The sequence below is a fragment of the Sphaeramia orbicularis genome, chromosome 19 (genome assembly GCF_902148855.1).
Source record: "Sphaeramia orbicularis chromosome 19, fSphaOr1.1, whole genome shotgun sequence".
In the NCBI taxonomy this organism is placed as follows: domain Eukaryota; kingdom Metazoa; phylum Chordata; class Actinopteri; order Kurtiformes; family Apogonidae; genus Sphaeramia; species Sphaeramia orbicularis.
The window spans coordinates 20,474,772-20,500,654 of NC_043975.1; the positions used below are offsets into that span (position 1 = coordinate 20,474,772).

The 25,883-nt window shown below is 38.2% G+C and overlaps 1 protein-coding gene across 7 annotated transcripts in view; it reads right to left on the minus strand.

Moving 5' to 3' along the window:
• Positions 1–6,573: 6,573 nt before the first annotated feature.
• The window catches only part of spag9b (sperm associated antigen 9b), a 42,708-nt gene continuing 23,398 nt past the window's right edge, over positions 6,574–25,883 (minus strand). For 2 of the 7 annotated variants that reach the window (XM_030121393.1, XM_030121397.1), the window contains 26 exons: positions 25,441–25,588; positions 22,638–23,034; positions 22,082–22,166; positions 21,792–21,916; positions 21,441–21,455; positions 21,249–21,306; positions 19,664–19,816; positions 18,740–18,797; positions 18,451–18,581; positions 18,192–18,248; positions 16,303–16,482; positions 16,055–16,184; positions 15,618–15,707; positions 15,291–15,452; positions 15,015–15,186; positions 14,156–14,350; positions 13,835–13,991; positions 12,604–12,732; positions 12,437–12,517; positions 12,220–12,287; positions 11,977–12,125; positions 11,353–11,524; positions 11,141–11,254; positions 10,852–11,031; positions 10,112–10,243; positions 6,574–8,355 (listed from right to left, as the gene is read on the minus strand). In XM_030121393.1, the coding sequence (XP_029977253.1) occupies positions 8,237–8,355; positions 10,112–10,243; positions 10,852–11,031; positions 11,141–11,254; positions 11,353–11,524; positions 11,977–12,125; positions 12,220–12,287; positions 12,437–12,517; positions 12,604–12,732; positions 13,835–13,991; positions 14,156–14,350; positions 15,015–15,186; positions 15,291–15,452; positions 15,618–15,707; positions 16,055–16,184; positions 16,303–16,482; positions 18,192–18,248; positions 18,451–18,581; positions 18,740–18,797; positions 19,664–19,816; positions 21,249–21,306; positions 21,441–21,455; positions 21,792–21,916; positions 22,082–22,166; positions 22,638–23,034; positions 25,441–25,588 (3,457 nt within the window). In that variant the 3' untranslated portion in view covers positions 6,574–8,236. Of the gene's footprint in view, positions 8,356–10,111; positions 10,244–10,851; positions 11,032–11,140; positions 11,255–11,352; positions 11,525–11,976; positions 12,126–12,219; positions 12,288–12,436; positions 12,518–12,603; positions 12,733–13,834; positions 13,992–14,155; positions 14,351–15,014; positions 15,187–15,290; positions 15,453–15,617; positions 15,708–16,054; positions 16,185–16,302; positions 16,485–18,190; positions 18,249–18,450; positions 18,582–18,739; positions 18,798–19,663; positions 19,817–21,248; positions 21,307–21,440; positions 21,456–21,652; positions 21,665–21,791; positions 21,917–22,081; positions 22,167–22,637; positions 23,035–25,440; positions 25,589–25,883 lie in introns of all 7 variants that reach the window. The other 5 variants (XM_030121394.1, XM_030121396.1, XM_030121391.1 and 2 more) reach the window with 4 other exon arrangements.

Genomic DNA, 25,883 nt, shown 5'->3' on the forward strand with positions numbered 1-25,883 from the left:
TCAAAGGCACATCAGCCAACAAAGTCCAGTCCAGGAAATCAAACCCATAGGTCACAAGCCGACTCTTCAGCCAACTCTTCAGCCATCTAGGCCATGGCTGCTCCAATATAAAGTCTTTAGGAATATATTTATATAGGCTAGATATACATGTGAATATATGAGATTGTTCTGCTTTCTAATATATTTCATGTACAGTTTACACATGCAGCTTTTTGGCCCATTGTGACACTGCAGTGAAAGGTCAACTTCTGTCATTATGTGACTTGTAAAGCCATCAGGAGTTTCTTGTGAGTTTTAAATCTGTCAAAAAGTTGCCATAGGGAAATTCAGTCTCTGCATTTCACCCATCCTAACATGCACAGCACCTACCATTAGCATTAACCATTAGCATTAGCACTTAGCACATTAGGAGCCATGAGCTGTCATTGAAGGCGCTATAGGACCAACTCCAGATTGTCCTCAGGAGAACTGACCTACACACCTGTTTTTGATGGCGAGGGGAAACCAGAGGACCTGGAAGAAAAAGGCACATGCTTTGAATATGTTTTAGAGAAAAAAACTCCATTCAGATTGAGGACAACAAAACCCCAAAACTCTTAAATAACATGTAACATATACAATAAGAACATCTGATATTGATAAAAATCTAACAATTAATAGTCCACGTAAAAAAAAATCAAAGGGTTTACGTTGACTTTGTAGATGCACAGGCCATCTTTCCATAGCTGTATATATTTGTACTTCATTTATACATACACCACTTTTAATATATGGAACTTCAATGTGTATGTACTACATCACATTTGCATAGAAGTAAACCTGCTGTATTCGCTATGTATTTTTGCAGTGTCTCATGACTCATGCCTAGACCAGCACACCTTCAGCCTAAACAGAGGTCTAATTATCCCCTTCTGAAAACACCTGTATGTGTATGTAATATTTCTAAAAGATAAATGGCTGGTACAATTAACAAGTCTGTAATCAGCAGCCTCAGCGGGATACTTGATTCATTTCTTTTCTTTTAAGTCTTGTAATGAGTAATACAATTGTCAGTTTTTTACAATTATTTTTGTTCTTACGTTTCCTTTGGGCTCTTCAGGGTTTATGGCAAAATTCATCCTCCATTTTGGTTATTTCATTCAATGTCTTTTGCATTTTTACATAGAGAACAGGCAGTACAGTGAAACAGGAAATGCCACAACAGCTATACATGGCAACAAACAGACAAATGACACTTCTATCTGGCATAGTGGTGTAAGGGTCACCATCAAAGGTTAAGTTAAGTCAATAATTTTATGTATTTAATATGTATATTCTGTGGTTAATGTATTATTACATATTATGGTCAATATATTAGTTCAATGTTAGTGTAGTCTTCAAAGTCACTTTTATAGCAATTGTTGAATCTGCTTCTACGTTTCACATACATTTACATGACCGTTCCTCTCTAGATTCGGACTGGCTATGATAATTTATTCCAAAAATATCTAACTGTTCCTTTGACCACACATATGTACAATGCAAATTAAGTTTAACCAAACACAGTTTAAACGTTTGTATAATGTGATTTACTGTTTTTACTTTGTTGTGTATTTATGCATGACAAGTTAAGATATACGTTGATTGGTACATTGGATTAGATCTGTTTGTAGCTAACCATCTATTATATACTGCTAGAAACCAAATAAACTTATTCCTCAAATATATATTTCTTTCACTTTATGATATCAAATTGCTACATGTGAGCAAAACAATAATCCTCCCTTCTCAACATCACTGATGGCGTTCATTTAGCGTATTAACTGTATGCCTTTTTCTGTGTTTTGTCAGCAGTTATACTTCTTTTGACAAGCAGCTAATGAGTTGAAGAGATTCTCAGATATCTTCAGTTCATTCAGAAAACCTTTGGGAACTAAAATGCTTTGTTTTCGCTTTAGATGTTTACACGCAAGAAATTCTTATTCACTGACAGCACTATCCACGACTTCTACGACTTAACCTCCTTCTTCACTGCCATTATGTTGAACCATAACAGTCCGACACTCTGCTAAGAGCTTAGAAAGAGATGAAAGCTGCTCTGTGGGTGAAAATATGAAACACAATCAACAATTAATGAAAGAATAGGCAATAGCTGCAGATACCTTAATGAGGTTGCTGTTATTGACATCTGCCTTTCCATCAATGCCTTACACGCTCTATAAACATTAATAGGGAAGCTACATTAACATTTGTGAAAAACAAACACAGCTATGAGCGTTCACTTCATTATTCCTCATTTAATTCCAGCAAGAAGTGAGATGCAATTTAAGTTTAAAGCAGAAATTCATATGCTGTTTTAAGAAACACATGAGAAGAAATACTTTTAATCCACTGGCTTTTTAGATGAGAACATGACATTCAGCACGGGATGGTTAAAGTCATTCTTAAAGGGCAAAGGGTATATTTGTATCAATATTAATGAACTCCGAGTGAAAGACCATTAACCACATGCTAATCACTGATAAAAGAAGAGAGCCAACACCCACCCACCACAATGTCACTAGTTAGCAGAGAAAGCTCTAGTGTGACTCATATGACATATGGATCTCAACATGTGATTAATATTCATCGTAAATGTTAAATAAATGAGTTATAAGTATGAGAGATATCATGTTGTCACACAGTCTATAGGGAACACAGATGTAAAAAATTACAAGATCTATAAAGAGCTAACAAAACATGCTGCCTGTAATAAATCACAATATTCACGTGGTGAATAACAGCTTGTTTTACATATGGCTTTCATTTTACTGGTATCTCTCTCCACTGTTCTTTTGTCTTTTTATTTTGCTTTTTAATTAATCATGAACACTCATCCACCGGACAGTTTGATCAGATTGTGCTTGAGGAAAAGAGCTGCAGGGCATCCGGACTGAAATCCATTTATTGACAACTTATTAACATTTACAACTTTAGACTTACATGCTCAGCAGCTGTAAGGATCTCATTAAATACTAGAATACAATAGTCATATATTAACCTATACTATATGAGCAGTGGGTTTAAAAGCTGAATAAGTTCTAAGCTATAAATTTATGAAAAAGCAATTTAATGCTGTGAGATGAAAGAAGGGGAAAATTAGATTTGAGAAATGAAACACAAAGTGCTTAAGAGATTCTCTTTTTTGTCTTTGCCTCAGGGTTTTGGCTGGTGAAAGAGGAATGTGTGTGTAATCAGTGTCTGCATACGCAATGAATGAGTGCGTTCAGAGTGCACAGCACTGACACAGCAGAGCAAACTATTTGGAAATAGTGAGAGGGAAATATGCACCCAGAAGTCTGTTCCTAATGAAAGCAAAATGGAAAAAGTGCATGTTTTATCACTGCTGATAACTTCACTGTCAACTTGATGATCAACACACACAAACAGAAAGCTTCTTTTGTTCCAGAGCTGTCATAAGAAAGGAGTACTCACATCATATAGGGAAGAAAACCAAGAGGGAAGACATGAAATGACAAATAGGAGGAGGGAGGGGACAGCGTGTGTGAAAAGAAGACCGAAATAGATGTTGTGTGTGAATTGGAGGAGACTCCAGCTGTGTGTTTATCCTGCACCGGGGAAGACTGTGTTGAGCCAGCTGAGATGACAGAGCAGACGAGGGCTATGACATGCAGCAGAGACGACGGGCTGCACAAACACACTCCACAAGGCTATGTGCTATTTTTTGTCTAGTGTGCATGTGCGAACACTATAACTCGTGATATACGCTCAATAGATGCACAGCAGCAAATCTGTCTTGAGGCGAGGGTGAATTTCTGTCCGTGTAGCAATTTCTATCTCGTGTGTTTGCCTTCTTGGGGTGAAAATGTGGCATTCAGCAAAGTCAGCATCCGCCTCATTACACTGGTGTGACCTTCTGTGAAATATAGACCACACACGTGCACACAAATGTTCACATTATGCCTCATTATACAACATGCTCTTTGTAGGACTTTACCTGAGAGCACCTCGGTGATATTGTAAACAGACGTGTTTGTGCACAACACAGAGATTCTGAGCAGCATGTTATCAACAACAGGAGGCTATGGATGTATGACCAGGATAACCCGCCCATATTAGCCTACAGCCACCATCTGGCTACCTTACATAAGAACCAAGTATAGTGTACAGCTTAAAATCCACTAGATAAAGAGACTTCACTCGTATTTACACAGCTAAAACCCTGGTCTTTATTTGGAGTTTAATAAATAGTGGTGCAGATTGTCAAAAAACTGCAAGTTGTTGAAAAAAAAAAAAAATTAAAATTAAATTAAAAAATTGTAAATATAACCTGACCTTGTTTCTCATTGTAGGCCTGAATGGTAGACAGCTCTCACAACTATGTATATATATATATAGTCATTTTCCCACCAAAAAAGTAAACTGTGGCAGTGTCTGTATACTAATATTAATTTAGCATAATCCAAGAAAATAGTGACTAGCTCTGTTGAAAGCTAAAAGGTACAACTATCACCCCTGTGACAGCTATTAAATGATTTATAGGCCCAATGCTTACTTGTTTTACTTAGCAATACATGTATGGATTTAAATACATAAATAAGAGTGTTAGTGTGGTACAATTTGAAGTAAATAGTTATCTCATTTTATATCTGAAGTAGTCTTTATGCTAGACTAGACTAGGCTAGTTGGTATGCTAAGCTAATCATCCCTACTGTGGCAAAGCTGGGGAGCTAAGAAGGCTAATTGCCCAGCTAAATTAATTTAGCCCTTAAATGTCTCACTAGTCCTTCAGAATAATTTAGTTACTGATTGCAAACTAAACAAACTAATCACCCATCAAAAACACATGTTAGAATGATTTAATGGTTTGACTTTGCTGTACATGTATGATTTGAGCAAACAGCTAACCTGTATTAGCTTTGATCTTAGCTAGGCTAAATGCCTTTCACATATTCTCAATTTGCTAAATATGAGCTTGATAATAAACTTACATATTCACGATTTCTGACAGTATTCATGCAGCACATAACTACATGGATTTCCTGCTTTGTCAGCATTTATACTGTTTTTTTGTTTTTTTTTATTTCCCTCATGAAGCCTTGGAGACAATTTTTAATTAGTCAGTTAGCTACGACAGAACATGTAAATTGGATACGCTACAGCTTAAGCTAGCAGCTAACATGTGTTTGTTTAAATACAGACTACAGTGCTTGATAATAGTAGTTAGGTCAACCTAAACATCCTACCCTGGTAGTATTGAACATATTCATTTATTGTACAATATTTATTTCCCATTATGTTGTTAGATTTCTGAAAGTGAGTCAAATGATCTTGCCAGTTCAACATAAGATGGAGTACACTGACATGTTTTTTCTGTTTTGTCAACATTCACTTGTTTTGACTGCACTTCCAGCAGCTTATGAGTTGAAAGACATTCTCAGACACTAGTTTGAGCACAAACGTATGGGAACAACTTCAGGTGGTATACGAACATGCCTTAATGTTTATGTATTTATATAGAAGAATTACAAGGTTATTAAATTAACATGATCCACATGACTGCCTATCTATGACTTAACCTCCTACTTCTGTCATTACTGCAATCCATGACAGCCTGGTGTTCTCCTAAGAGCTTGGGAAGAGATTATAACTCTCTATCAGTCTCTCAGCCTGCTAAGCACCAGTTCAGCCTCATTCAAAGGGCTGAAACCAGGGCCTTGAATAGAACAGCAGTGGACCAATCATAAGCAGGGGAGGGGTGCTTCTGTCCTTCGAACAAAAGTCACCAGAAAAACATTAGAACACTGCAGAACAAGTATGCCACCTAGTGTTGGCAGATTGGGCTTTTTTCTTATGATGTGGACAGGGATGAATGTGATATGAAGCCCAATGCAGGATTTTTATTGCAACATCAGACCTCATACTGGTTATAAGTGCACAACTGAAACAAAAAGTCACAAAAAACATGAGATGCTATCTGCCTGGGAAATAAAAAATCAATACTGTAATGGCACACAGTCTTGGTAGGTCAGATCGTGTTATACCGCCCTTGACTTAAATCTTGCATCACCTCAGCACAGTGGTGCACATCTGAGCTCAGCAAGTGACGCAGAAACTTTCTGACAAGCTGTAAATGATTTGTGATGAAGAGAAATCAAACAGTCTTTGCCCACAAGAGTTGCTTTAATTGTTAAAAATAAGTAAGGCTGGAGATGCGGTAGAAGTACAAGATGATGTGTACTGCAAGTCCCTGCCAAGTTAATGTTGAGCGTATGAAGGTGAGGATGACAGACCTGTGGAGGAAGAGGAGACTCGCAGGGAAAGTTTCCTCTAGTTGCCCACTCACCGACTTCATTTTAGTTTGTTTTTTCAATGTTGGTGTTGACAACTGATGTCTGAACAGGTTGCAGGGTCTCTAAAAAACCAAAACAACCCCCCCCCCCCCCCAAAAAAAACCAAAACAAAAAAAAAAACAAAAAAAAAAAAAAAACAGACTTGAAGTGCCTCTACCCCTTTCAGACATAGTGCATAGCTGAGTAAAGTGACCCTCTACAAAACAGTCATCCCAACAGCAACAAAAACAAACCCAAGCCATTTTCAGGTTTCATACATATATAATCATATATATACTCATATTCAATGTACAAAGATACATTCTGAATTGCAAAGGCTCAATCATTGAAATAAATACTGAAATGGCTAAAATGTGATAACATTACCCTCCTCTCCTGGAGAGAAGAGACTCACACACGTTCTCTCATGAGAAAATCTTAGTCTGATACTGTTCAATACAAAGAGGACAAGTAACAAAAACACATACCAGTGCAGTGGACTGGTACAGAGCATGTCTCACATTACATCTGACTGAATATATTGTGTAGCTGATGGAGAATGGCTGCCATTTGACAGCTGAAAAAGTTCATAAAAATAGACTTAAACATTACATTTTGAAAAACCTGACAATTTGGAGGGGAAACAGTTTAAAAAGAAAAAAAAAAGTACAAAATAGGGGAAAGAAATGCTAACGCAAAAGACTTTTGACCCCGAAGTAATGATTATATGGAGGTTATGTAATCCTCAAAGTGGCTGCTTTATCCTCTCATAGTAACATTCTCTGCATTCACACCCCAAAACTATTTTACATCAATTTCCAAATATGAAAATCTAAAAATATATCCAGTCTATCTAGCAGGATACAAAAACGTGCATGGTATCTACATGGACACAGACATGCTGCTCACAAGGTGCCGTGTTGCACTTCAGATTGTTGTTTCAGCATGTGGTGAACAATTTCTCTTTTTTATTCTTTTTTTTTTTTCCTTTGGTATCAAACGTAACATTCGATCAAAAAAAATAAATACTTTGTCACACTTGAAACGCCTTTAGTTGAGTCCTTTCAAACTTTGATACCTAAGGCAGCTGTCAGTATTGATTAAGAGTCTACTGGTGGGCTGACTAAAAGCAGAGGGAAGACAAAATCCTCATACAATATTGGATTAAATACAGTTCCTTCAGCATTGCAACCACAGCAAACTTAAAGGTTCTGTATATTTCATTACATCTATTCATTATGGTTTAACTTCATTACTGATGTATTGCATTTGATTTCAAGGAACCAGAAACAGCTGGAGATTGATTATATTTCTCGTCTTGCATATAATCAAAGTCAGTTACAAAAACAAAAATCAACCTCAAACAGGACCAGGGTTTATGCAGATTCCCTCCTCCCAAACGCAATATGACCTTATTATAGGAGGAAACTGGAACACAATAGACCATTTTCCTACTGATTATCCACCAAGTACTGCATCAACACAGAGTACCTGGAATGGTTGAACAAGGGGAAACATGTAGACAACTGAATATTTTCAGAGCAAAATAACAAACAAGAAAGTAAAGCTTCTATTTTCAGTAGCAGCTTTACCTCAAATAATATTATAAGAGCAATAGGCATTGTAACAGACTGCAATGCAAATTCATCCAACAAAAATGGCAAAAAAAAAAAAAACAACAACAAAAGAACACAAGTAATTTTCAAACAATAAACATGCAGTTGTGTGAATCTGCTTGCACTGCTTTGTTAGATTTGGCGCTGACAGACTCTTTAGCGCAGTCGTTGCTTGTTTCATTCTTATTGTTCAGGACTGAGGAAGAATAAAAGTGCAGATCTTTAACTCGAGCCTTCTTAAAGAGGACTGTTTGTCTCCATCGCAGTGAGACTAAGAGGAAGGCAAACCCGGCATCGTTGAGGAAGAGCTCAGTCCCCGTTGCCCAGGATCTGCCAGACGATGAGGTGGCTGCGTTCGGCTTTAGCCAGGAAGGGCTGGAGCTTCATCGTGGGCTCCTCACCTTCCTCAATCTCGCCCTCCTCATCACCTGAACACAACAAGAGACAACTCATCTGTCGGTTCCTAAACGTACACATGGTTTAAGACAATTTGTACAGCATCATTTTCCTCTGATGTCACATCCAGGATTGGAAGGTTAAGTTATCAAAAGGATTATATCACACTGTTATAGGAAATCTGAAACTGTCAACCCAATGTACATCAACTGATCAGCTGCTGAAAAGAAGCCAATCCTGATAGACAGCAAACAAAAAAAATATACTACCATTAGAGAACAGTTAATGTTCATCTAACATTCAACCACTTCCTGATCTTGACATGACAGGAAAATGGCTGCATTGTGAATATGAATCTGTTCAACAATTATAGTTACATTTATTTATTTTACAATTCTAATACTTTGATTCAGATCAGTGACATGAGAACAACACTTAAAGGAGTGATATTTAGCTTTATTTTAAATGGAATTATGCATTTTAAAACATTTCCCTGCGGTCTACATAAACTGTATATGCTAATGCTTGGGTCTAAATTCTTCATTAATTAAACTCTGCAGGCCCATCTTCAACCTTATTTCTGAGTAAGGACACAAGAAAGGTTGTTTTGAGCGCTGGCCCTTTAAATACAAATGAGCCACTTCACACCTTACCCCCTTCAGGTTGCTGGCTGTGCTGCTTTGTCCTGTTCCGCCACTTGTGTTTGTTAAAATAACCAACAACTGAACATTTTAGGAAATCAGCTTGGAAAGTTTGGAAATATTTTCAGTATGGACTACAACCTCTGTTGCTGATAAACAATTATGGTGTACTCGGAGAAATGTTCGTCGGAAGTGTTGACCTTATATAGACGTAACAAATTAAGGAGAAATTAAAATGAGTTGTAGAAATCCACTTGATTTTTGCCAAAATGAATATAAAGATAGCTTTGCAGCACCTGGAGGGTTAAAATTCAAACTTTTTTAACTATTAGGGTCCCCAAATACACAAATAAATGTACCAAAGACTAATAAAAGTGGGTTTAGCAAAATATGACCCCTTTAAAGAATGCATTAGAATCAATTTGGAGGTTGTTATAACACTGAAAAATACACATGAAACCATATTTTTAGTCTTTGAAGCATTTTATAAGTCACAATGGATTGAGATCATTTATTTGATCGCTGTATTTCTGCGATACAAAAACAAAGAAATTTCTTCTTTTTTTTTGCTTTTACTTCAGAAGCTTTCTCTGACATGGACTCTTCCAATAACTCACTGTTACATCTCCATCTCGTTTCATCAGTTTCCTTTATGTCAGTTGTGAATTACTTTGTTTTGGGAATGTTTTCAGTATCACATCACACTGCTATTCTGATGACATAATACGCTTATTTACATGACATTTTTTAAAACTGTTGTCAACCGTTAGCTATAACTTTATATTCATACTTTCCGAACGTTGCATGTCATATCACCTCATGACTCATTTGTTACTTTATCATCTATTGGTTTCAAACAACAGGAAGATCTGCAGTGTGAAACTCTACGGGAACATTTTTGTGACTGATACTAGGATACGTAGCCTTATATGCTAATGTCTCACCGATTATGCAAATTTACAATCCCCATGATCATTTACTCCATGACACAGAGATGCTGTTCATTACATCTATGTGGATCAGTTAGGAATATTTAGTAACACTCTCACAAGAGATTAACATGTGGAAAAAGTAAGAGAAATTTAAGGATATGAACTTTCTGTTGAAAGAAGCTAATTGTTTTTATCTTTTCACAGAGCACACTCACCCATCCTGAAGTCTATGTATCCTTCTCCTCCACTCATTACCAGTATAGACTTGGTTCCTTCCTGAGATGCGGCATCTGTCGCCTTGTCGCCTGCTGCCTCTCCTCCACAGGACGCAGATGGAACTGCGTGACCTGAAAGCACACAAACACAAAGTGTAAACAACAACAACACACATGTACACACCATTTCTCTAGTGAGGAATTACAGACCTTATTAATCAGTGGTACACTACATTTAATTAACATCACAGCTCTCTGGGCTCAGTAGCTGCCTTTAGTGTCGCAGAGGGTGCAGTATTTTACAGGGCTTCTGCACTTAATTGCACTTTTGAAGTCATTATGAAGGTAATTTACGATGAATTTCATGTCCATACCAACAAAAAGCACGTAGGGTAAAATGTAAACTGGAGTTGCACATGCAATGTAGAAGAATTTGTCATATTCATTTGTGACTTCCCAAATGACTCTAATGCTAAGTGCCAAAACCCAAACCACATGGGTGTTTTATTGCACAAGGTGAAAACAGAAGATTTCAACTGAGCACTATATGTGATTTTTCCAAGCCACATCTCATTCTACTAGTAAATACCCATATTATATAAAACTAAGATTAAAAGAAACATAGATCAAGTAATTCAACCTACTGATGCCCATACTGGCAAGAAAACAAAGACAGGAAGGAAAGTCCCAGAATTACAACTGAATTAAACAAATCTGTTCACATTCTTTTATTTCTTTACCTGGGACAGCAGTGAAGAACTTTACAGCATCCCGGTGACCATGGAAACAGAGCTGAGCATGAGCCATGGAGCAATATGGAACAAACGTCCCTGCCGTCACTTTGTCACTGGTCTCATCACCGTAGACTCGAACTACACTTCCTGGCTGGTTTCCTGTTCCTTTGGTTGGCTTGCTGGCTGCTACAATGGACAAATAAAGAAATTATTCAGCTGTGTTGAGGTTTAAAACAGTCTCATGTTTGTCATGGTGATGATGAAAGAAAGTGGAGAGATGATAAGAGGAACTCACTATCTGTCAGAGGGATGGAGATGATGACTCCGTTGCCTGTGCCGATCCAGAGCCGGTTACATGACACCATGAGAGCAGTGATTCTCACAAAGGAGAACCCCAGCTTCCCAGTACCTGAAAGTCAAAAAGTGTGTTAACAGCAGCAGTTATTCACTTCAATTTGTATTTTGCACACTATGAAATGGGTTCTGTATGACACAGAGCAGACTGACCCAGCATCTTGCTGACGTAAGGTTCGATGTCGACGTCCTGCAGATGCTGGAAAGTGTGAGCGTGGAACAGCCTGAGAGTGGAGTCGAGCCTGATGGACACCCAGATGCCGTCCCCGTCCCAGGCCAGCTGACGTACTTGACTGTCCTTACGAGGGTGGGCATCAAACGACTTCTATACATGACAAAGAGCAGGAAGAGCAATGGACATCAGGCACAATGATCGATAGTTTTAACTCATATGTGCATCACAGTGGACAACAGGGGATACATCATGTGGGACACATTGCCATATTCATACAGAAAGGATCACATCTTTGAATTTTTTTGCCTTCTTTGACATCTTGTGCCATTTCTGTGATGCTGATAACCATATGCGTGGTGAAAAGATCCTTATTTTTACCTCAGGTTCTTTTCAACATTATTGAGAGTTTTTACTTGTTTGATTTGAGAACAGTCCAAAGTGATTTTTTTTCTTTATTTTTCAAAGGTTTGGTGTGTAAAATTTAGGAGGATGCAACTGAAGAAATTAAGTATAACATTATATAATTTGATTAGTGTGTAATCACAAGAAAATTACAATTGTTATGTTTTTGTTACAGTACAATGAGCTGCAATTAGTCTCACCTCTATCTTCATGGCTTTGGGCTGCACCACATATATCTTGTTCCTATAGCCACACCACACTTTGTCATGGACTACAGTCATACAGCGGATTGAATGGTGCGGTCGGCCGAGGTCCAACAGGTGGTAGTTGGTCAAGTCCCACTGTCCATCTGAAACAAAAAGATGAGACACCCACTCCTGAATACAGCTGTGTATTACTTGTGTGTCTTCAAAAAACAGGTTGTAGAGTTTGTGTCCACTCACCTACTCCTCTGTGGAAAATGGCTAAAGTTCCATCAGAAAGTCCAACTAGCACACGGCCTTTCACATGTCTGCAATAGAGAAAATGCAGCGTTTTGAGAAGAAAAACACAGTCAAATGTTCAAATCATCTGGTTGACTTGAAAAAAACAAGAAAAAAAAGCAACCAAAGTGAAGAAGTGGCAATAAATCAATGTCAACTACAGTTTGGATGTACTCACACTATGCCAAGCACAGAGTCCTTCAGCTTTATAGAATGAAGACACTTCTTCCACTGAGCCACAGATGAGTGCACGTACACACTGTGGTCACAACAGGCAGGTTAATAAATACCAGCAGATTTTTGAAACTTTGGGATACAGTGAGTCAGCCAAAGTGAAAACCTCACCATCCATTCTGAGCTCCGAGCCACATGGTGGGCTGAACACTGCTCATCTTCTGAGCCTCTTCTCTCATCAGGTCCTGTTCCTCTGCGTTGGGGTTTGAACTCACACCATCTTTCAGCAGATCGCTCTCCCTGGTAAGGCGACAAAAAAAAAAAAAAATGCAATGTAACTACCAAAGACATATAATGTTGAACACCAAGGCAAGAGGAAATCATGTACACACTTAAGAACATACTTATGACTACAAAAACCACCAATTAATTAATGCTATGTATCTATAGACAGTATCACTCACTGGGTAAAGTATAAAGCTTATCGTTTACACACGTGTATCCATCAAGTTTTCTTCTTCAAACAAAAACTTGCAGCTGGTTGTGGCAGTCAATCAAAAATAATATGGGTGTCTTATAATCCTTACGTGCTGCACCAGCTGATAGTTTACATTGTAGCTCTGTTAGCTTAGCTTTTAGACACAAAACAGCCACAGTAAAACCACAAATTGTTTGTGAACGGTTTGTTTTTGTTAGTAGCTGCACTAAAGATCTGTTTGGAATAGTCCAAACAAGGTCAGACCTTAACCATGGATCGACCAACTTAGCAAAGGTAATAGCATCACATAATAACATCCAAGTTTCATAAGCCTCATAAACTCACCCGTGTTCAACAAATGTTACCATTTCAGCAGTGACCTCCACTCTTTTCATTTAGAGCTGTGGATGTAGATGGTGGAAATAACAACAGTGCTTCTAACCTTTATCACTTTTCATTTTCTCTGACTCTAAAAGTCTCTAAAAATTAAAATAAAATGGCATCTTTTACATAACTTCAGAGTTCTTTATTCTAACCACCTTAATGATAATTTTAGGCTATTTCTTTTAAATATTTAAAACTGGAAATACTACATATATCCCCTTTAAACCTAGGTTAGTTTTACTCTAAACCTTAAGAGGATTTCCCTTGTCTGTGCAAGCAATGCTTTTTGTTGTCAGTTTGAGAATATTTGTCACACACAAGCTCTGTACTTCACAAAACAGCTTGGTTGAGCACACATATAGAGCATATGGGGGCAGAACTGATACAAGCTCGGTTTACTGCACTGCAATAACCATTTTAAAGGGATTTAATGGATAAATTAGTTCCACAGTGATTGGATGTATAGATAAATCTGACAGTTTTATTGAGCAAACTGAACACTAACTCCATAGTGTTGTGTAATGGATCTCCTGATGTTACCTCTGGGAGTAGTTGGCAGGAGTCTCTGCAGTCTGCTGGGCTCCCAGTGGATCAGTAAAAACATGCTCCGTGTAGACGCCCCTCAGAGCTTCTCTTTGGTCTGCAAGTCCAGCGCTGGTCTCTGTTGCCTCTGTAGCCTCCTCTGCATGCTTGGAGTCTGTGAAATTAAAAAAAAAAAAAAAAACCTTTGAGTAAGCCAACAAGACATTGCTCTTTGCATTCTGCATGTTTTCTTTTTTTAACTGTACTAGCTGCACAGAGTTCAGCAGAAAGGGGAACAAGTTTTCAAAGTGTTGTATCATTGATGCAAACATCTCTCACCTGCTTCTCTGTCCACCTTCACTGGAACAGCTGTTGATCCTTCCACTGTGCAGCCCACCACAGTGATGCCTCCGAGCACATCGTCCCCACCTGCTGAGCTGCTATTGGCCACTGATGAGCTGTCATCCCCTGCTGGTCCCGCTTCTGGGTTCAAAGAAACTTCCTCCCCAGCTGGGTAGTCTGTCTCTCTTGCACCTACATATTAACATAAATGTCAGAAAATGTATGCAGAAATTAATGTCATCATCTTCATATTATGGGAAAAAAACATTGGAAAATATCGCACATCAAAAAAGACTGTTTAAATAATGAATAAGAAAAACAGTAAATATTTTTTCTGATTTTAACAAGTGTCACAGAGGACCTGCTGATGAAAAGAATTTTTTTTTTTTTTTTAATTTCAATATTTTCGCTAAGATTCAAAGAAAATATTTTTAATAGGATGTGATTATTTTATTCAACTTAATGTTTGGCTTAAGTGGTAGGGTAATTGAATGTCCTTAATTACCATTATTTATTTATTCAGTAGACATAAGCAATATAACATTTGGGGACTTGCAGAGTACATATTAAAGTAGAAATAAACTTGGCCGTTCACACATTATTGTGACTCTTATCGTCACAATATTCAACAAAGTTATGGCACATTACAGATTTTCCTCTTATGTGCAGACTTAGTGAATGAAATATATCATCTCAGAATTGTTGCAGTTTTCTGTCACTATGCCATGTTACACTATTTACCAACTTTGTGTATCCATTGCACATATTTCTGTACATACTCTCCATCTGGTTTTGCAGATGTCTGTATTTTGGTGCAGCAAAATACACTAAGACATGCACATATCCATACACTAACCTGGTACACTAGCAATGCAGAGGACATGCGAGTTACACACAAAGAAGCTCTCCAGGATGTTTCCAGGCTGGTTGGCGTCGATGACAACAGCTTTCGTAGTGGACTGAGTGCTGGTACAGATCCACACTAGAGACGACAGCTCGTCCTGCTGTCGCATTTCCTTCTGTTGATCCTACAAACACAAACAACATGGAGGCATTTGTCATCTGTTTTAACACGTGCATATGTTTAACGATAATACAAATGAGAAAAGTAAATAAAACTCATTAATGGAACCTTCAGCTCCTGATCCAGTTTGTCCAGGCTGCTCTGAGATCCAATTTTCTTTTTAGGACTCTCTGGTCCAGGCACATCGCTGTAAAACACACTGGCTCCTACGATGGAGCCTCCATCTCTAGTTTTACCTCCGGACAGGTTTACACCAGCAGCACACCATAGCTGTAGATACACACAATCATAACAGTCAAAAAGAGCCCAGGGTTTCTGCAGTTTTCAACAAATCTTTTTAAGACCCTTCCAAATGGAATTTAATACAATGATCAATCTGAGTTCTTATCCAGCCCATTCAAATCAATCTACAACATGTTAACAAAACCTTCATACCTTCATAGAAGCATCTTTTTCATCCAGTGGTCGGAGGAAGACGGGAACAGGTAAATTCTTCATCTTACTCTCTGCTTGACCACCATTGGCCTGAAAATTCCAAACAGCACCACTGTATTAGAGCTGCTTTCTGTTAGAGCTCACACTTCAGAGCCTGAATCAAGAATAAGACTATTCTTTGGTAATTATACATCACACTGACTATACCAGAGGTCAGCAACCCTGGTCGTAGAGAGCCACTATCCTGCATGTTTTAGATGTATCCCTCTTCCAACACACCTGATTCAAATGATAAGCCTATCATCAAGCTCTGCAGAAGCCTGGTAATGACCATCAGGTGTGCTGGAAGAGGGAAACATCTAAAACATGCAGGATAGTGGCTCTCTAGGACCAGGGTTGCTGACCCCTGGACTATACAGTAAGGATCCTGGTCTTACTTTGTACTTCTTGGGTAGACTCCAACCATAAGCCTGAACTCTGCCGTCCTCTTTCTGGACATGAGCTTTGACCTGCTGGTATTGAGCCCTCTTCTGTTCTCGTCTGGACACAACATTATCAGCCGCCACTCTGTACGACACAACCACAATTCACAGAACAAGGGGTCTTTACTATGATGGTTTTATTTTCAACAGAAGTAAAACTGAATAATGAACATGTTGCGCATTTATCTCCCTTTATGACTTACTCCTCATTGAGGAAATCGAAGGCTTTGCTCTTGTCACTGGGCAGCTGCTGCAGTGTGCTGCTCTTCTTCTTGACGGACGGCTGAATCTGAGAGGTGGGGGCGTTGTATTTGACATTCACTGGGGCCTCCACCGCCGGCTTCTTGGCTGCCCCGCCCGATGAGCTGAACAAACGGCTGAAACTGGAGGTGTAAGGGCGGGGAAGTGGGAAGGAAAAAGGGGGGAGGAAGAGCACACAGACAAAACGTATAGAGGGGTGGACAAAAAGCAGTAGCTCCAGCAGCAGAGGTAGGGTCCAACACTTAAGGGTTAAGCCCTTGATAAAGGCTCCTGGCCCATGCCAACAAACCATGCCAGCTTTCATAAACAGAGGTATCCATCTAGCTTTGTCCTGTCTCTCAAACAGCAAAGAGAAAATATCAGAGCAGGAAGGTTAATTCTGTGCACTGACAAGGACGTTAGTCAACAACATGGAACAAAACAGGCCTGCCAACAAAACATCTCATTCCCCCAGAACCCTAGAGCAAGAGCGGAAACAGTTTATCATCCTACATCTGACAGCTGACATAGACCAGGTGTCTGTTTGAAATGGCATACCATCTGCTACTGCCATACTGATCAAAAGTATGGGTGTAAGAAAATACTGAGACACTCCAATATCAGTATTATTATATTTTGTGATACAGTATAGATTCTTAAAACCACTATAAATTTTTAATAACATACAAGGCAATATTAATGGTTGCCAGAGGTTCATTTTGTGTTGTGATTACACCACTGAATGCTAGATGGCAGTGTCTGGTGTTACAGGATGACACACAATATATCACCTATCTTCCAATATCACAGTACTTCCAAATGGTTGCTAATATGCATCCCAAATTCTATCTAGTATGTGACAAAGTTGAAAATTTGTAGTTGCAGTGATTGGAAGAGCATTTTTTGCATTTCGCTCTATGAAAAATATGAAAAGGATGTGATTATTGCTGAGGTACGTACTAAACATGCATGTTCCCATCTATAGATAACGAGTTGCAGGCTAGGGCTTCTCTGGTAATAGCACAATGCATCATTTATAATGATATGTTGGGGTACAGTTTTCTTCATCAAAAAATGTTGAGATTTCAATATTGCATATATTGTGAGAAATTCTGATGATAGAATATACTCAAGCAGTAGGTAAGTATGCAATTCCGAACACACTCTATATCTCACCTAAATACAAACATTGCCTGTTGTTTTAAGATAAGTTCTAAATCTAAAAGTATATATTGTTTAAACAGACTGTACTCATTTTCCCTCCCTCCTATCTCCATAGCAACCCTCCCAACACACCTCCTGCACACAGACATCACAACATCAGACAAAATATAGAGGGACACACAAACAGGGCAGGAGATGCGATAGATTTATCAGACAGGGTTTTCTTTTTCCCTCTTGTGTGCAAATGTCCCAATCCTTTTGCAAAAAACAGCCCAAAAAACTCCAAATCAAACCAAAATCATTCTCGTGAAACTCAACAAAGGAGAGCCTGAACGCATGACAAAAGCTCGGTGTTCCCTCAAATAGTAGTTTTAGTGTGTCTGCAAAGTGTTATCCCAAAGCTCCCTTAGCTCATCTCACAAGCTTCTGTCATGTTTTTAATAAACACTGTCAGATCTGAGATCAGAGTCACTGTTCACTCGCTGGCTCTCCTCTGTTCAGAGTTTTGTTGTCAAGATGACAACATCAAAACCAGTCACAATAGCATGTCAGAGATTTACCTACATCCTGAAGGAAACACCCATACAACATGAAATATAAAGGAGAGCCAAATGAAAAACAAATACCAGCACTGATAACAGACTGCTTTCTTTATAAAAACTGAGGTGAGAGGTAAAGACGGGCTTACAACTGCCAGAGGCTGGATTTCTTCTTCTCTGGAAGAGTTGGGTTCTCCTTTGAAGCCCTGAGACAGTAGAAAAACAAAAGTTTTTAAATCAAATGAAATTTTTCAAAAAGCTGCCGACCTTTATTTACGTTCAGCATGGGTTGGTTCATGTGGTTGTTTTCTGTGTGTTTAGGACAAAAGCCAAAAAAAAAAAAAACAGCCGGTAACTGCTGACTTGTGTTTGATCTTCTGTCATTGACTTCTGCTTCTCGTGTCTTACCGGATCATTTCTGTCCATCTCACAGCCTCCTGCAGCTCCATCAGTCTCTCCTTGTACTGGTTCCTCTCCATCAGGACTCTGGCCATCTCCACCCTGGTGAAGCGCTTCCTCTGCGCTGTGGGTACATCACTCTGCAAAAACAACAGATGAGAAACTAGTTACTGCTTAAAATTCATATTTACCAAAATAAGTATTATGTTTAACAAATACAGTCACTAGGATGCATTTGAACACCTTATACATGTCTAATTCATTTCAAGTTAAAAAACCGCAAACATTGAGGACTTACATCATCTTCATTTTCATTCTTGGTCTTCTGTTTGGATTCCTCCTTCTCTGTTCGAAGCCTTTGAAATAGAAAATTGAAGGTTTTTATATCAGTGGTGGAGGAAGAACCAAGATTTTTTACTTAACATGAGAAGGAAAACAACAGGGTTAAAACACTCCACTAAAAGAAAAACTGTTGTATTCAAACCTTTAAACATTTTCTTGGCTTATGTAAAAATACATGATGTCTTCACTCTAACAGTATGTTTCATTTGGTCTCTTGTCAGTGGTATTACATCTCCTATATTAAACTGGCATAACATTACTTGGAGGTACAGGACTAAGATGAAATTATCTATGAAATTAAATGAAATATACATCACTAAACCTGATATGTAAGCTTATTTATTGAATTGCCTCCCAGAGAAAAATATTAGTCTAGTAATTAATAGCACTAAAGCGTAATTACTGATGCGTTAAAGGGTTCATTTTTAATGTTGCAGGTGGTAATCGTTATTTTAATTACTGTACACTGTTGGGCAGCTTAATCTATGCAAAATATACATAATAATTTGTTTACAGTTAATTTTTATTTTATATGAATGAAAATCAAGTAATTACTAATTAGTTTGTAGGTTACTTAGTAGTTGTAGTAGTGGTAGTAGTAGTAGTAGTAGTAGTAGTAGAGGTAGTGATATACATTAGCAGCGCAGTAGAAAGTATGTAATGGAGTAAAATTACTGAATAAAGTGGCAGTAAATAGATATACTCAAGTTTAATGCACGTACCTCTGATATGTATTTAAGTACTGTATTTGAACAAAAGTACTTGGTTACTTTCTGCCTCTGTCTACATTTAACCATGACTGTTATGCTCACATGTCATATGTGGAGTGAAGGGCAGTTATGTTACAGAGCCAACAGAGCAAAGATCAAAAAGTGCTCACTTCTTGAGTTCTTCTTCTAGTTCTTTGTTCTTCTCCTCCAGTTTGGTCTTGGCCTGACTGATGGCATTCAGCTCTCCCTGCAGAACCTCCTTCTCACAGTTCAGCTCATCCAATTGGGCGATCAGGTCATTTTTCACCACATTCAAAGCATTTCTGAGGGGTGTGATGCATATGTTAAACACAGGGTGGCAGCACTATGATGTGTATAATTGATGCACATTCAGGCCATTTCTCCTTCTGCATCGATTTACCTGAACCTACCAGTTCACATGAAGAATTTTGCTTGAAAAGATTCCTGCGTAAACTTACATTTAGGTCACAGGATCTTCAAAAATCTTTAAGCTCTAATCCAAGAACATTTTTGATGGATTTTTGACTATTTTACTCCAAGAATCTTAAACAGAGGAGTAATATAACATCTTTAATTTTATCCTTTTTAAAAAATTTTTTTTTTCTAAAATCATAATGAATCTTACCATTTTCACAAAAAACAATTTTAACAAATTCCTTGTTGGGAAAATAGCCAAATGTGAGTTCCTCAGCTGTGAAGTTCTATTGAATTTTAACAGCCAACCGTTACACAGGTCCCAACAATTTCCAAATGTGATACATTTAGGACAATTAAACTAGTTTGTTTAGATGGTTCAATAATGAATATTCATTATGGTAAAAAATTATTCATTAGATATCTGTTCAGACCAACTGTTAACATAAATACAACTGAAAAATCATCCTTGAGTTTCTTGTATGATCTGTGCCAATTTCAGCATAATCCACTGAAAAATAAGAAGCTGGTGAAGCTTAAAGTACAATAATAATAAAATTTAGTTGAGAAGACCAAACTGTAGTTATAGGATTTCACAAGGTCCCAAGAATTTAACTGAATTTTTCACTTTATTTTTCTGTACATGATCAGTGATTCACCTCTGTTCTATGTATTCATTAGCTACGATAGATATAACGGCAACGAGTCTCGGAAAATTATTAACAGTGGAGAAACATATTTCACTGCTACAGAAACATTTCCTACTATTTTGGGATTTGGATGAGAATTCACACTATTGTTATGATGCATTAAGTGTTGGGAAAAAAAAAAAAGAAGAATTATGGAAATTGTAGATACATCTGTGAAAACTGCCAATTTATAAATAAAATATTTAATACATATTCATATATACAATTATAGGCCTAGAACATCAAGGAAATTAGATAAAAATAGACAATGTTTATATACAGCTCTGGAAAAATTCATTTTTTAGTATTTAAAGGTAGGTGTTTGAGTAAAATTTGATGATTATCGTTTATTCCAGAAACTACTAATGTGTCTCCTAAATCAAGATATAGATTTTTTTCATCACCTCAGATATATGCAAAGAAAACAAATTAACTTTTAAACAACAAAATAGTAATGTTTTACCATACGAAGAGCATAGAAACCAATATTTGGTGGAATAACCATTTGTGTAATTTCTAGTGCAATATTGCAGCAACTTTGATGGCATATGATCATCCATGTTTCAGCATGATCACATTAATTTTTCCATTGCTGTGTTATATTTATTCATAACTTTAAAGGAATACTGACTTGGTCTCCAGCAGCTGAGCATTCTCCTGGATAAGATGTTCAACTTCCCGACCCATACCTGAAATCCATAATATGAATTCAGAATAAATGTTTCATCTCTTGAGGAGCTTCAGGGTAACTAGGAAAAATCCAAATATATCAATGCCAATGCTGGTTTTCTATAGAGATCCAACACACTGTTCTTAGTCTTACCTAAGAAGTTGTAGTCTGAGAGTCATGCAGAGGAAAGTACAGATCAGAAAGAGGTGCAACTTCAAAACAGACTCGTACCTGCAAGCTAAATAGTCACATCTGGACGCCTTTAGTCTAAAGTATCACTCCTCACAGCAAACAGCACCTGGCTAATCTATTCCACACACTAAGCAGCTGGTAAAGACGTCTAGGTGGAACTTATTGATACACACCAGAAAACTCATCTGTAATGATGACAAAGCCCGACAGCCACAGAGAGGAAGAATTCAGAAGATATAACAAAGGAAAAGGAATATTTGTAAAGGAGCAGATCATAAGAGACTATTATGTGGTGAGAGTGAGGCTTCTTACCCAGCAGGTCGGCACCTTCATCCACATCTCCTATGAGGTCATTTCCTGCAGACGACAGTTCCTCAAACAAAGAGTCGGTGTTGCGGTTGAATGCCAGGTTCTCGATGCCACCTTTAGTCGGTGTGCTGGATGGACAGAAAACGAAAAGAGAGGAGTTTATGGTTAAGTTGAAGACAGCATTATACTTCAGTAAGTTGATTATGCCACAAGCTGTCATTCTGCACTGAAGCAAACTTATTGTGCCCCTAAAGGTTTTTCAGGCTAAATTAGTTGAATTATTGCTGCTGTACCTTGTTCCTCTGCAGCCATCCAGTTCCATGTCCAGCTCGGGGGTCGACTCTATGATGGCCTGCACTTCAGACTTCTCCAGGTTTTCTGGTCCAAAACAACAAAGAACAATGTAAGAAGCTGAAAATGACCCTGGGATGATGTTTTTAAGAAGAAAACGAGTGCAGACTACTACTACAAGCTTTCCAATAATCCTCTGTTATTTACAAATCAGTTCAACATTCCCTTTCAATGGCCAACAGTATTTCTTCAACCCAGTGGTTTTCATACCAACATTTAGCAGACAGGCATTGAGTAGGAGTTTTGTTTAGCACTTGAGCACCATAAAACCAATACATCTAATTAATGATAAAAAAAAAAAAGATGTCAATATGAAGACATGCAATGTTTAAGTGTGTTAGCATGCCAATCAACTAGCCAGTTTCAGATCAGTTTTTCCTTCCAGTAAAACACATCCTCCATCTAGTCCAAGTTGATTTTTGAATATTTCTCTTATGAGCTTTCCATAATTACTGAAGCTACTCTCCAGCACATACAGATCTAACCTGAAGTACTTACCGTCATCATTGAGCGACACAGATGAGTCCTGACCCTGTTGTCCTTCCTGTACGGCTGCGATGTTCTTATTGCTGTCTGGCTTTCCGCTCTTTGAGTCGAGGTTGCTATTGAGCCTGTCTGAAGCTTCTTGTTTCTGAAGGTCTGAGGCTGCAGACTCCATGGTGACATCTGAGGTACCACCAGATAGACTGGACCTGGGACTCACGCTGACTGATGCTTCGTTGTTTGGTGTGGTGGACTGAGAATTACCGCTATATGTGGAAGTAGGGGTGTTTGAGGTACCGCTCTGAGAAGACATAGAGGTGTTGGATTTGGGTCCACCACTTTTTGAGTTGCCTCCTTGGCTGATTGTTGTGCTGGACTTGGAGCCTCCACGGTTTGCACCGGAAAGTTCATCCTTAAGATGAAGGAAATGCAGGAAAAGGGAAGAAAGTGACAAAACAGAGTGATTATCATGAAGCCAATATTACCAGTTTATTTGAACAACATTATGATTATGTATTGACATGTCTATGCAAACCAAACATGATAAAACAAAACAGCCAAAATTATTAGACACCCCAGGCCATTCCCAAAATAAACTAAATGAATGATGACAATTCAGACAACTTACCTAATGGATGACCTCACAGTGAATTTAAAGTTTGTACTAGCTTTTCTACAATAGTTTTCAAACACTAAAAGACCATGACTGGCTCATGCAGAAAGCTCACAATAAAAAATAATAGGTTGACAGTGAGTTCATATTTGTCAAATTCAAGAAAAAGGTAAAGATTTTTGCAGTTAAATTGTGTAGACAAACACAACATGCAACAACACAACACTTCATATGACAACAGTCATGTTTAATACTGTTTTTCATCTTTAACTGATTAGAGGTTGAAGTGCAAGTATGCCCTATGTTCCTTTATGTTCTGGTACGTAGCTGAAAATCTAATAATGCTAGGTCAGCAACACACAGGCAAGACATTATCAGCATGTTAGCGTCATTTTCTTTCAAAAAAGCCAAGACTGAATTCACAAAACACAACTCTACTTTGGATTATACATTTTGCATTTCAGGCAGATGACATGTCTACCTGCTCCTCATTAGCCTCCTGATTTTCACTTTCCTCTGTGACCAGGATGAACTGTTCCTCAAACTGAGGAAGATTTAAAAGCACATTAATTATCACCCAATAATTAAGAATGCAATCATTTAAAAGGTATATGGAATATATGCAGGTATATAAGACAAATTCAATAGTCTCACCCAAAAAAAAAAAAAAAAAAAAAAAAAAAAAAATATATATATATATATATATATATATATATATATATATATATATATATATATGCAAAATGTTAATTTGTAAAGCTTTTCTCCAGGGCATTGCATGTTTCCTCCTTCACTAAAACTTCACTTTCAAAATTTACATATCAGATTGAAAATCGCTTTGATTCATGGTGAGCCCAAAGAACTTGAGCCAGTGGACATAAGCAAAATCCCCTCAAACCTCTGAACAGGCTTAATTCTGTACAGTGACAGTCAGCGTCACTGTACAGCGAAAGCAACCCCTAAAAAACTCAACAAAAGCAGATCTGTGGGAAAATCTTGCCGCTTTGAGTTGCACATTGAGCAGTATTTATGGCTTCCTTCAGAACAGAAGGTGACCTTTCTGTGTTATTGAATAAAAACAAAGTGGCATTTAGGGGACCTAGCAAACACTGAGCTTTATAACGTCTTAGCAGACCACTGTGGCATGCAGATTTTCCATCCCTGTATTGTTTTCATCCACTAATACCACAGGCTTCACTTCTATGAATAGCACTGTGGCTGATGCTGAAACTCAATCAATCAGGACAACAACAAAGCCTCTACACAAATCCCTCTATCACCTTGAGGCAGAGACATTTTAATAAACCCAGTGGACATATACTGAAGTCACAAACAAACTTTCCTCTTCCTGTTTTCTCTTCATCTCTCTGGGCTGATGGGACTTCTCCCTTGCTTGTCTGCTGGCTGGCATCACTCTGTGGTTGCTATAGCAGCAACGAACAGCCAATTGTGACGCAGCTACAGTGATCTGCTATTCTGATGATAGAGCTCTTCCCTACCCCTCCAAAGCATTCACACATACAGAGAACCTGCCACTCATGAAGCGCAAATCTTTGGGAAATGTCAAGTCAAAGGACAAAACAATACTTTGTACTGGTGATATATTGTGTGTGGCTGTTGCTTTGTACAGAGGGGGTCTGAAATAGATGTCCTACATCATCCATACAATGCTGTAACCTGTCCTAAGTTACAAAAAAAAAAAAAAAAATCAGACTGCTTCCTGTTCTGACAACACCCACCTGACCCCTGTACTGGTATAGTAACGGTAAATGAATGCTTACAAGTCATTAATATTCATGATGCACCCCCGCTTGCAGCATGGTTTCCAACAGCAACAATGTGAAGACACTCTGTCCTTTATACCCCCCCTTGAGGTTAAACCAGGCCCCCAAATGGTACCACTTCCTCTGCTTGCTGGGCTCCAGGCCACTCACACAAACACACATAAACGCTATGAGCTGCTAAAAATTCTGGACACACAGAACAATCCTTTCTGTCTGAATTGAAATGTACTCTTTCTTTGGTGTTGTTGGCAAAGAGTGTTTCCACACACTCTTTTAGGTGAAATGGGGCTGATGTCACAGCTCTGATCCGTGGGAATCTCTATAAGCCAACTTCAGACTCTTAACTTTCACTTTAGAACCACTAACACTAAGAGGGGACTTCCTTTAAAATGCATCTCAAAGAGGCACCTATTTTTCTTACCTTGAGGCTTGTGTTGGACCGGGGATGACTGAGGTTATTGAATCTCCATGGCTCAGAGGGAGTCTCCACAGGTTCTCTCTGAGGGTCAGGGGTCATGCCATCAGTTCCAGGAAGTTGGAATATGCCCATGGAGATGGGACGCTCCTTCCTGGATACAGAGGAGTACAAAGACTGATGTAGAAAAAAAGAGCAGCTCCACAAGTCGAAATACACAATTATTTAGCATTTTGGCCCATTAGCCAAGTCATTGTAATACAACTTGAAAAAATTCATTGTGTGTAGAACTGAAAGATCTGGTGATAGATGAGGTTCATGATACAAGGGACATATACCATGATACTGCAAGTAAAACAAAATATATTCCACTCTTTTAATCAATGTTTATGAAGACTGTGCCATAGTATAAAAACACATTATCATATGCATGGGGACTGCACTTCCAT